Raw genomic sequence first — 13,113 nt, 5'->3', positions numbered from 1 at the left:
TACCGGTGGGTGTCCCATCTTCTTCTCGCGGCGGCGTCCGTGGTCCCAGCTTCCCATCTGACCTAAACCTAATCTTTTGGGCCTCTTCAAGTATTTGGGCCTTCCCTGATGTATTGGGCCTTAACCTAAACATTTCCTATATTGTCAAGTGTCTTCACCATCAGTGCCCCATCCGACAATTTTCTCCGACTTACTCATCCATTCTGGTATTTTCAGTGCCAAAAACAATTATGTATTCGGAGAGGAAGATATCATCAACCATCTTACCATCCCGCTCACCGAGCAGTGTGATTACCGGATCGATTGAGATTCACCTAGTCTCCCGGATCAACATCGTCGGTGGTAGAGCTGATATCAGTGGTCGCTACCCAAAGGTATTTTCTTGCGGTCTCTTACCACGTTTCCCTCCGTATGTGTCCATATCAAGCTTCATAGTATCAAATTCAATTATGGAACTGGAGATGATGTTAGACCCGTCCAGATCACCGTACGTTTCACTGAAGATGCTCTCTACTATGTATAAGATTCAGATAATCTTCTCAGAGATTACTGATGGAGATACAGTTGTTTGTTTGCTCGACTATTTATCTAGTTCTAGCTGTACTTCGGTTCAAACCCATTCGCTTGGGTGTATCAACGTCGTTTACGACTATAGCAAGCTTGTTGGAGCTTTCAATTCAGGGATAAAAGTGAAGATCATCCAAGGATTTCTTCACATTGAGCAAGCCTCTCCCACCAACATCATATCGTCTGTTTTAATGTACTCTTTGTTGTTCATCTTATCTTCGACTATGGCTCTTGTTGTAACCACTTAGACTTTTGAGTTTTAATATATTTCGTGTTACAAAAAAAAAGTTGTCAAAGGCCATTTGGGGAGCTGAAGGGATAGCTTTTCAATCTGCTAATGGGAAATCAAAGGAGAGTAAAAAGAGAGTGACAAAGAAGCGTGAGTTGGTGTCTTCGCGTAATGCTACGAATGCCTAACACGGTAGTAACATATGATATATGGAGAATTTATTTTTTCTTGGTATTGAAGGGCATAAATGAAGTTACCTCTTTGATTATGGCAGCATCTTAGATATATTATTATTGGGTTCTCTTTTTATATGCAATGGCTACGTGATCGCAGCATTTTCTTCTAGTTTTTGAACTTAAATCTTAACTTTCTGGTGTCTATTATGTGTATTTGATTAGCTTATGAATGTAAAATAAAACAAGCAAGTACTATAGATCTTTGTTTCAGTTTATGCAAATGTTTAAAGTTCAAAAAAAAAACTGCAACATTTTATGTTAGTTTACAATATTGCCTTATTTACTTTATACGTGCGATTATCCACAAAGAAAACAACAATTAAATATCAATAAATAATCAAAAAAGTTTTCAACAAAAAAAAAATCTCAATATCTCTATATAACAACTAAATTTGATAAAAATATAACATAGTCCTATATACGTAAAATAACAAAAACACATAAATATCTAAAATAAATAGGCAACTTAGAATAAAAATTAGGAAAATAATTTTTTTTTCCTGAATTTCTTTTTATTTAATATATTTGTATCCTAACAAAAAAATGGATGTTACGGTTAGTTTCAAATTTAACCAACAAAATTTATTAAATTTCACAATATGATATTTTGATAAAAATATATTTATAATTATAAATTTAAAATAATTTTAAGAATTTTATATAAAATTCAAATAATTTTAGTATAAAATATTTATTTTATATATTCACCAACCCGCCCGTAGGGCGGGCCAACCCTAGTTAGTTTATAAAATTGTTTTCAACAAACTTAAAATCTATGATAACTTTAAATTGTTTAAAAGTACTATCATAGATATATCTTCCTCATTTTCTGTAAAATGAAGTATTATCAGAGAGATATTTTCATTTGTTTTCTGTCATTCAAAAAAGAGATTTCATTCGTTTTTTGTTTATGTTTTCTTCTATTTTGATGTACAATTAGAGATGGAGGGGCTAATGGGTTAAAAGATTTTGGGCTCTCTTCTCTCAGTTGACTTCCCATTTTTGAATGGACTGCTTTACAGTTTCTTATAATCATCATAAATACAGGAGAGAGCGAAACGAAAAGAGGGTCGGTCTCCTTTAGCTTTGCCACAATGCCTCAGGGTGTATATGTTCAGCAGTTGTTGTCACCGTTGGTAATCGAAGAAATGTCACATATGTTTGATCTCTCAGCAAGTGATCATGATAAAAAAAAAAAAGATAATTCTCCAAGTGAAAAAAACTAATCGATGAGCTCTCTGGTGATGATAAGGTAGTGATCGTGTTGTGTATACCAAGAATTAGGTGGATTCCATTGTTAAGAATCTTGAAAATTTGGGAACAAAGAAAGATCAGGTTAGATGGATTTAGAAGCAAGAGATTCAACGTTCTCGTGGCAACAAAATGTTATATCCCCTAGGCTGCCAACTACGATATGCCAAACAATATGGAGACGTATACGCGCGCATCGGATTGGACGAACAGGACGTGTAGGGAAAAGCGGTGTTGCGTCAACATTATTGACTCTTGATGATAAAGATTTGTTTTACGGGTCTGAAAGAGAAGCTCATTATTCTCACGTCCGGAGATTTACCCTTACTTTTTGCGAGACATGAAGCATCTAAGTTTAAACCATGAATCGTTATTTGTCGATTCTCCAAGGAACGACACCATCTTTATTAATTGATGTTTTTATCTAGATATATATACTCTAATCTTAAGAATGACTTAAAGTAAATATTATGAAACTCATGATGGTCACCACACCATGAATCATAAACCAAAAGAGTATAACCACGGAAGTACTTTCATCAAAGTAATCTAAAACCACACATATAGTTTACTTCAGAATTTCAAATCCGCACCTCGAAATCTCTCTTCTATGATCATATCAATCCTCCTCTCCATTTCAGGAGTCAGATAATTCTTCGAGTCACCAACTTCCCCTTTATGGAAAAAATTCTTGTGTTCCACGCCTCTAGCCGTTTTTCCAATCTTATTGACCTCCAAGTTCTTCAGGTTATCCAAGGAGCAAAGCTCTAAGATCTCTTCCACACACCCACTCTCTTCTTCCTCCACTGAAAAAGGAACACCCAAGAACTCGGCAAGCTTCTTAACCTGAGCACTCGGCTCTATCTTCAACTCCTCGTACCTCAAGAAAAGCACATTCTTGGAGTCTTCCAAGCTTCCCCTCCAATAACTCAAAACATGTTCCCAAAACGGTCCATAGTAGCTAACTCCTCGACAAAACGACTCGAACATTGACTCCAACAAGCTTCTTTCTTCATCTATCTTGATCTTAAGATTAGCACACTCGAAATACCAAAGCGACACCAACGCGTCCTTCAAGTTCCTCCAAACGTAGACGACCTTACAAGGAGTGGTCTTGAGAGCCTCTTGAAGCGTGTGGATCAGATCTCTTAGAAACACAAAGAGTTATAAGAACAATTTTTCTTATTAGCTTTAGAAACTACTCAAAACTAAAGCTCTCAATATGTTTCTCTTAGATCATATGGAACACCTCTCCATTAGACCTATATTTATATGAAAGACAATTCCTTTTAACATGTGGGATATGGAAAACACAAACCTAACCTAAATAGAAACTTCATTTTCCTATTTCTAGGTTTCCTTATTGTGTTTATCTTAACATATTAAACATCTAATTATATGTTAAGTTTCCACGAGCTTGGAATTATCCAACAGTGGAACGGTACGTGAGTGGAGAATAATCTCGGGGTTGATGAGAAACTGGTCAGATCTGGTTTCGAGGTTTCGGTGTAGAGCCTGAGCTCGAGGACTGGTACTAAGCCATGAGGGTTATCAGATAGAAGAGGATGGTTAGAAGAGTGTTTTGATCTCTCTAGGAGAGCCACTGTGAGAGCTTTGAGAGCTTTGAGCCAAGTAGTGCCGGACTTAGGGAACGAAGCGACGATGATATCGGTTTCTTGTGGTTTGAAGCCTCTTTGGAAGTTGAGGATTCCTTGGAGAGTTTTGCCGTCGTACCAACATGATTGGTACTTGAGCAACTTGGTTCCATTGAAGTCTATGTCTGAAGGAAGAGACGAGATCAACCATAAGGTTTCTTGTTCATCTCTCTCAAGGTTCTTTGAGATCTCATTCACATCCATTATTTTTTCTTATTTTTGTGTTTGTGCGTTCCATTATCACATCACAACCACGTCATTCCCTATATATTATTTGTGAAACATTACAATTTCTTTTTGTAGCCACATGTCATCACTAGGATGATTTTTAGAATTATTAGATAAATAGGTTGGTCCATCTAATTATATAATAAGTTTTTTATTAAACTAACCATAAATTCATTATTAATGTCATTTATTATTTCCTTAAATAAAGATTACGGAATTGCCTAATGTGGATAAAGTATTTATGACAATTAATGATTTTGAATAATAAAGATCTGATAAAAAAAATGTATCTTCTATCAAATTTGTTTAATTTAAAACTATTAAAATAATTTTTTTTAAAAAAAACACAATAACCATATTATAAAATTTTAGATTTTTCTATATATTTTATATTTTGAATTTTAAAAAATGACTATAAATTACTAAAACTGTTAAAAGTCTCACATTCAAATTTTGCGATCTTTGGTTTAAAATTTTTGTTATGACAAAATACAAATGATTAAAAAAGCATATAAGTAAAAGTCTAATTTAATTAATCATTAAGATTTAAAATATATATGTATATATATCATTCTAAATTAAACTATAAACCATATTGAATAAATAAATATTTTAGTTTCAAAATTTACTTTGAATAATTTTTTTTGATAAAAGTTTTGAACTAACATTGATAAATATTTTTAAATCATCAATTACTAAAATTATTGATCCCACAATGAAAATTTTATTATCAGTAATTTAAAGTTTTTGCTATTAAAAATACACATGATAATAAAAATATATGAGTAGAAAGCATCATTTAAAAAAAAAAAATAGACATTAATATTAAAAATATATTGTGTATGTTAATATCATTTAAATTTAATTACATATCCTATCAATTTTTTTTTCAAAAAATGTTTGGATTAATAAAATTGAATTAAACGTTCGCACCAATTTAATTATATATGTAATAGTTACTGATTTAATTATATATGTAATAATTTATATATGTAATTATATATGTAATAGTTCGCACCAATTTAATTATATATGTAATAATTATTCAATATATATTTATTATTTCATAATATGTAAGAACATATAATACATATAATAATTTATATATATAATGTTTATCCCGCGCAAGGCGCGGGTCTTAATCTAGTTCTTTATTGTTTTGATAACCGTTTAGAAGATAATGAATTCAATTAAGGAATTTTTTAAATCTAGTATATTTAAAAATAAATTTATTAAATATTATATATTTTACTATTTTCTTATTAATATTTAATATATATTTGATATATATTAAATTAATTTGCATAAAACTAATAAAAATTGTATAATTATCAAAAATTTAGCCTAAACAATATTTATAAAATTTGTAGATATATAAGAAACTAATAATTTTACAGTTAGATATTTAATTTTTTTTTTAAATTGTAGAAGTTTTTGAAAGCTTTAGTAATACAAATTGTATAATTATACAAAAATAATAACATTTCGAAATTTGAAATGTTATATATGAATATATTTATTTTATAGATGATGTATGAGCTATTACCATATTTTTAAAAAAATTACCAAAAAGAAATATCAATATTAAATGTAATATATGAATTATTATCATATTCTAATAAGTTTGCCAAAAATATAAATCAACATTAAATGAAATTATCCATGTCATATGTTTCTGGAAGCCATGTCATCAATTTCAGTAGCAATGTCATATTTGTTTTGTGAAATTGATTGTAGAGAGTATATGTGGTAAAATCACTTCGCAAATATAGTCTAGGAGATGATGATTATTGAAATGTGGTAGTTTAGATTTCTTTCTTTATGGGTCAATAAAAACATTTTGATTACATATGTAGAATAAATAAAGACTTTATAGTATCCTAGTCCCCAAAGATATTTGTTTAAATATGTTAGACAAAGGTGAGTCTGAAACCAGCCAATGTGAAATATAAACCAAAGATATATAATATTATCAATCTTTATGAAGTTTGAACGTAAGATAATGGGAAATGCCTACAAATCCAGCAGTAATCGCTTATTACAGACTTAATTAAAATATGCGGTAAAACACTGGATGTAATCAGGCTTATATGAAATAGGTACTCCATGGGAGAAGGATTACCACAAGACAACATCCGACCACAAATGCAACCGATATAGATATAAGAGCAACTGTGACAAGTGCCATGGCTCGTATGAGAGCTGTCTGTACCTGTTCAAATTCACTTAGATTGTATGCCCAAATGAGATGCATTACTGTTGCAACAGATGCAAGCATTGTAATGCTGTTGCAAAACATAAAAACCATGAATACTGCTTTCTTGACCAAACCTGTGATGTCTAAATCTGGAGCAGAACTCATGTAAAACTTTGTGCATGTGAAACCCATAGCAAATGTCACAGCTACTGAAATAGCTACAAACACCATAAAAATTACGATATCTTGAGTTGGTCTGTATGTTTCATGCCGGTCAGATCTTTTGTGAGGCTGTGAATCACTCGAGGCCATGTAATCCAAATTGGTTAAATCTCTAGCTGTAATAAATTAAACCAGTCATGATGATAGGAATTGACAAAAACGTAACATGTTTACAAAAGCAGATTCACAAATTAGATCATAAAACGTTGACAAAAGTAAAAAAAAATCATAAACTCTCTTTTTTCAATGGAAATCCAGGAGAATAATTAGAACTTGAACATGGAAATATGCACTGAAACGTTACCTTGGCGCTTTTGATTCTAGATGGAGGAGGAAGAAGAAACGAAGAATATAATGTTGTAGTTTTGAACTTTGTCAGGAAAATTGGGTTAGCAACCACACTATTTGATCTGATCAAGCCATTGACAATTAAAGAAAATATATTCTGACTGTTGCATACCAATCAACATCTATGTTTTAGCTTGCCAACAAGCAATTAAATAATACAATTAGATCGTTGACTCCAACAAAAATTGCTGATTCGTTAATTGAGTTTTATCCTCATCTTCCTTTAAAGTCTTTCTTTTCGCTATGTGTGTTTATTCTCTTACCTCTTCACTTTAAGTCATTCTTTTCTCTACGAGAGTGCTTCTTCTCTCTTACCCCTTCCCAGTGTTGTCTATTAATACCAGAGCCATTTGCCTTGAACCACCCGAAAAATTAATACTGTATGTCCACACAATTGTATAACTTGGGTTATGTAGTTTTTAATACAGTGTGGTTAGAATTTTGTCTGAAAATCCAATTTGTATGCATACTAAGGCAATTTCTCTTGCCAATTCAGCTTATGAACTAAATCAGTGATAAGTTGAGAAAAATATCTATAATTATACCAGTTGACTTCTAGGCCACCGAATCATGGACCTAAGGATGGGATGATTCAGTGAATCATGGACCTAAGGCTCGGAATACATGAGTTATCAAAAAAAAAAAAAAATCTACTTTTAGCACCATGCATCAATATCCACATGGAATAGCTAGTGCGGTATCTGATAAAAGAAAAAGGGTGTGTCATCAAGTAAAATAGCAATCGCATATAAATGAAAAAAAAACAGGATGTTACAATAGATTTATAAATCGAAACATAAAGAGATTTTGAAGCAACAACGACATTTTCCTATACACAATTAATAAACTGTAAGGCGTTACAGGAATTATTTAGTGATCAAGAAAATCTTGCATTTGATAAGTCACAATAACAAACAATATACGCTGAATTTTCAGAGAAACGTAAAACGCTACAAGAGGGGGAGAGACATACTTGATATATATCTTAACTTTCCACTCCTTAATACAGGCGAAAAAGATTGTGAAAAACGAAAGTGGATTAATATCAAAGAAGGAAGTCGCAAACTTGGACAGCTCACTATGATTGGTAGAAGAATGTGGAGGATGAAGAGTCAAACGCTTTTGTTCCACTCTCACCAAGACTGTTTTGACCCACAAAGCCATCAGGCTCAAAGGAAAATGCATTCATGCTAGCATGCACAACATTCCAATAGCTATCGGTCTCCGGAATCATAAGTTCAGCTCCAAAACAAGTACTTGGAGGAAAAGGTGGAAGCTCATGATCACAATGCTCATCGTTAGTGTTGATACATGTATAACCACCACATTCAGACTCCTGTGGCCACCCATTGTTGGTCGACGAATAGAGATTGTTGATGTTGTTACTAGCTTCTAGTTGGCTTGAAGGGTTGAATAACTCGGAAATGAAACGTTGGGATTCGTCAGGAGAAATGAAGGAAGTTACTGAGGAGCCACGAGGCATGTCGGAGTAGACAAAGTTGGTCCGAGCAGTCAACCCTCGTATGGACCGTGCCGCTCTATCATAGGCCAAAGCAGCCTCCTCGGCGGTATCAAAAGTACCTAGCCAATACCTTTCTTTTGTAGTAGGGTTTCTTATTTCAGCTGCGTATCTTCCCCACGGCCTCCGTCTCACTCCTACATACTTTATTTCTTCGTTATGTTGTGGTTGCGGCTGCTGTTGTTGCTGCTTTTGCCTATGGCTCTTTTTCGATCTAGAGGCAGAACCGGCAAATGAATTACCATTAAAATCCATATTTAATAAGTATTATTTTGCTTACACTCAAAAGATGAAATGATATGAAGAACAGGAGATAACCTGAAGTAGTGGATTTGGTTATGTGCAACAATGAAATGTGTGTTTAAATAGATGTGGTCACTTTCACTATGTGGATTGTGGACCCTCTCGTTTATTCTAAAGATGGCTTTGTGGAATTTTTATAGATACAAAAAGTGGGTAACATGGAAATGTGCAACATCATATTATCATCACCATCTAATCATATGACTGAAAGTGAAATGAGTATATGGCTTTTAGGATTGGCCAAAGTAAGTCATGTAAGATTATGAGCCAATCTGCAATGAGTTTTTTTTTTAATCTTCTATTTCTTTATTTTGTTCTTCTCTCTAATTTTCTTTTCACTTTAGGCATGCTATTATTTTTGGGAACGTGAGATTCTTTATGCCTACTTATGATCACTTGTAGTAGCTGTACCATGTTTTGGTTTTCAATTATGAACTTTGATAAAATAACGTTTTCCGAATCAACTTTGATTATGAACTTTGATTCTTTGTAAAAAAAAATCATATTAAGAAAAAATTAGTCTGAAAATTTGTTAGCTTATTCCTAAATCGTTATAAGAAAAATTGGTTCCATCCCAAATAGGTTTATATTTGTTTTAATATAACGATGGCATTTGAGTTCTACATGGATGTCACTTGTCTAAGACAATTTTCTTATCTTTTTTTTTTTGATTAAATAGAGGATATCCCAAACCTATGGAAATATCAAATTAATCTTCCAAAAAGAAGTATAGCTCACGAGTTGATCATTTGCGGGTATCCAAATAAAGTCCATACTCTATAGTATAGTTCCATATCTTCGTGACCACACATATTTAGTGTCGTGGGATTGCTTTAAACCGAATTGCTTAACTAACCGGAATTCGCCTAGATCACTCATTTGTTTTTTCTTATCATTTAGGTGGTACATATACACACGTAAAATTATATTTCCATCAAACTGAATTAAAATTGTTGACAAAATTCATTGTCATCTATTCTTGTCGTTTACAAATTTGACTCTACACCTAATATGCGAACTTGTCCTTTCTTCTTCTTTTTCACAACGGAACCAATACGTGAACTTCTTTTTAATAACATTTTATTTGTTTTTCTGGCAATTGATCGAGTGCATATGATCGAGGAGTTTCCCTATGAATATCATATATGTGTCACTTGATCAAATGATGGGCTAATCACATGCTTTACAATACTCATGATTGCAAGCCCTGCAATCTCTTGGATCCAAATGATTATTTTCATTTCTTTTCATCATGATTGATCCCACATTTAATTATTTACATGATGATTTCACGAGAACTAAAAAGGAAGCAATTTATATCAATTCAATATTATAGAAAATTTGCTATAGAAAAACCATTCGTTATCGTTTTCTTAATTTTATTTTGTGGCTTTTTCATATGGCTATTCCAATGCTTTTATGATTATTAGCATGAACTTGAGCATGTTCTTTATCCCCCAAAGAAAGTAAACTACAGATACATCGTATGATATTATTGTGTATTATTAATTATTATGTACGATCGATTTTATAACATATATATAGAAGAGCTGATGAGTGTTACTGAACGTAAATAGTAATTAATACATATATCACTTAACTATATATATATGCATAAAGTCAAGTTTGGTTTTGGGTTAAAAATGTACATCAAACCAAACATAATAGTTCAGTTTATCTTAGTTTAGGTTTGATTATGGTCCAGTAGATCGTAATCTAAGGTCATTATTTTTGTTGACAATGGTTTTTTTTCTGGTTAAATTTTGATTTTTTTTTTGTTTTTAATTTGCAAGTCCCCGCATACTAAAAGATAAAGCTCGATATATTTGAATTAAACGGGAATATAATAGCATAGATTCAATCATGGACGTATTATCATTCTCTAGTGACTTTTTCCACGCTTTCATTAAAAAAAGAACATTTATCTACATACTGATAACAACTAACATAGTATAATTAAGGTCGTTAAGAGTTTAGAAAAAAAATGCAAAAAGAAAGAATAATAGTTGATGTTCGTGTAGATTTTTGGTTACTTTCTTGAACGAGCAAGGATCAAAATCATCTTCGGAAGAGGAGTATCAACCTCACAAGTCACAAGAATAATAAGCTACTCTACGCAGAATAGCAAACCGTAAAAAAAAAATCAAAATATTTATCTTTTTGGACAATAGTTGATTTGCTATAAATTTCCTTTACAGTAAAAAGTTAAGCAATTTCTTACGGACATAATTATCAGAACCTCATGTTTACTTGTAGCAGAGTCAAATGAATTCACGCGATCAGCAATAATCTTATTTTTAACAAACAGAAATAGTGGACATCCATAGATGATATAAACCTTAATTTTTGTTTCAAATACACCACGAAATCCTTACATTCGAAATAAGTTATAAGCTACCATATGTTAGTTCATTACCACAGGTCCACAACATCTGTGATTCATCGGTTGGTATCAGAACCATAATAAGTCTTAAATATTAATATATGTGTTATGAATCATAAAGTGGATGGTCCATAACCTAAACCATACAAGTTTAAGACTAGAGTCCATTGGGGTTTACATCCAGCCACATGGAAGACCCATTCAACCTTAGTCTTTATGAGTTTGACCATGTCATTATGTAGAGTATCTTTGTAATCAATTCTCTCATTGACTCCACCTTGTATGAACCACTATATATAGTGGTGTAAGCAATAAGAAATATACAACACATTCTCACAAATTTTCTCTCAAATCTGAACACGTTATCAGCACGAGACTCTCTCCACCTGAGCAATCCCATCCGCCGGCGATCATCTCTTTTCCGGCCATCTCTTCCGGCCCTCAGCCTTGCTCCGCCGGCCAAGTCTATCCCTCCCACGGTTTTTCCGGCCAGCTCCTCCACCTCTCTCTCAACCAGCTCATCCGCGGATCAGCTCTCTCTCACGGTGGTCCATTCAGATCAATTTGGTGTTTTCTAAAAGGTAAACTAATCTATCCATAAAATCTAAGAACACCACATATCTGAATCCTGATTATTAGATCTATTTGAATCATAAAACTTATAAAAATTTATAGATCTAAAATTATCACAAATATTAATCTTGAATCTAAGATCTATATGAATCTTGATTCTAAAATTATTTGAATCTCTAAAGATCTAAGAATCTCTAAAAAATTATAAAACTTATTAATAATCTAAGATCTATATGAATCTTGTTTCTAAGAACTATTTGAAATTATAAAAGATATTAGAGAAAATCATAAACCCCTTTTAGCTAGCAAGCCTTAAAATCGGTTCCCCTTTCTCCTATTTTGATCCGGCCTTAAATCCGGATTGACTAAAGGATTGAAACCCATAATCTTTGTTTGGCCGTATTACCGGCTGTATAGCCGGATGAATAAGCTGGCCATCAAAATCTTAATCCCATTCGATGTGCTTACCGATCCAAATCGGCCCTTATCCACATCAAAATCTCAAATCCCCTTGTTTGTTTTATAACCGGATATGTATCTTGATGGCCATTATACATATCAATTCCCTAAATCCCTTTTGCTTGATTTTTATCAATCCCCTAAACTCTAAGCAATAATCGGCTGAACCCCTAAATCCAAATCCGGCCATGATTTTTTTTTTCCGGCCATGACCTTTTCCGGCCACAATCTTTTCAGCCATAATCTTTCAGTCAAACCCAAAGATATCAAAACTTAAATCCTAATCAATGCATATCTTTGACCATTGATGTTTTATATTGTAACTGATCAAAATTTAAAACTTTTATGATTGTTTTAAATGCATATCTTTGACTAGGTAGTATTTATCAAAATATTATAACATATAGTCTTGATTTAAATAGTTATGACATAGGCTAAAATAAATACTAAGTTGAAATCATTTGATCACATAGTTGTTTGTCAAAATTTATCTAAATCTAAACCGGCCTTGAAATCGGTTCATTATAGTTTGAACAAATGATATAAATTTATCTTGATCTAAAAACCAACCTTGAAAACTGATTTTGTGATGATTGAATTATATACTGATCATATATACATACCTGATAGCATCTATTAGATCAAACATGGATTAGTAAATTGTTAGATCATACACATATCACGAACTGATCATTTCCATGCATCCGCTTGTCATATAGTTTTATTAAAACTGAGCATGCATACATATAATAGATCATTCTAATCATGGGGCATTTAAAATAAAATCTAAATTGGTTCATATTGCTTGCATCTAGTTAGATTAAATCGGTTATTTTTAAAGTTAAGCATGTTTGTTTAATTTGAAAACATAAACCAGCTTTGAAACCGATTGATTGAAAATCTAATTGAATTTGTTCTAGACATATCCTGAAAATTATAAAAT

General features: G+C 32.3%; 2 protein-coding genes across 2 annotated transcripts; both read right to left on the bottom strand.

The window, feature by feature from the left end:
* Positions 1 to 2,383: 2,383 nt before the first annotated feature.
* On the bottom strand, positions 2,384 to 4,182 carry LOC106386297 (cytosolic sulfotransferase 7-like). Its single transcript, XM_013826161.3, has 2 exons — positions 3,716 to 4,182; positions 2,384 to 3,428 (listed from the first exon to the last, which is right to left on the bottom strand). Exons 1-2 carry the CDS (start codon positions 4,140 to 4,142, stop codon positions 2,857 to 2,859), a joined length of 999 nt encoding a protein of 332 aa, XP_013681615.1. The 5' UTR covers positions 4,143 to 4,182; the 3' UTR covers positions 2,384 to 2,856.
* Positions 4,183 to 6,029: 1,847 nt separating this feature from the next.
* LOC106384523 (ethylene-responsive transcription factor ERF087) lies at positions 6,030 to 9,533 on the bottom strand. Its single transcript, XM_022697846.2, has 2 exons — positions 6,890 to 9,533; positions 6,030 to 6,701 (listed from the first exon to the last, which is right to left on the bottom strand). The coding sequence occupies exon 1, from the start codon at positions 8,705 to 8,707 to the stop codon at positions 8,012 to 8,014; it is 696 nt and encodes a 231-aa protein (XP_022553567.2). The 5' UTR covers positions 8,708 to 9,533; the 3' UTR covers positions 6,030 to 6,701; positions 6,890 to 8,011.
* Positions 9,534 to 13,113: the final 3,580 nt, after the last annotated feature.

Source organism: Brassica napus, chromosome C3 (genome assembly GCF_020379485.1).
Source record: "Brassica napus cultivar Da-Ae chromosome C3, Da-Ae, whole genome shotgun sequence".
Lineage (NCBI taxonomy): Eukaryota > Viridiplantae > Streptophyta > Magnoliopsida > Brassicales > Brassicaceae > Brassica > Brassica napus.
The sequence above is the reverse complement of the archived record's forward strand: the minus strand, read 5'-3'. Positions and strand labels throughout refer to the sequence as shown.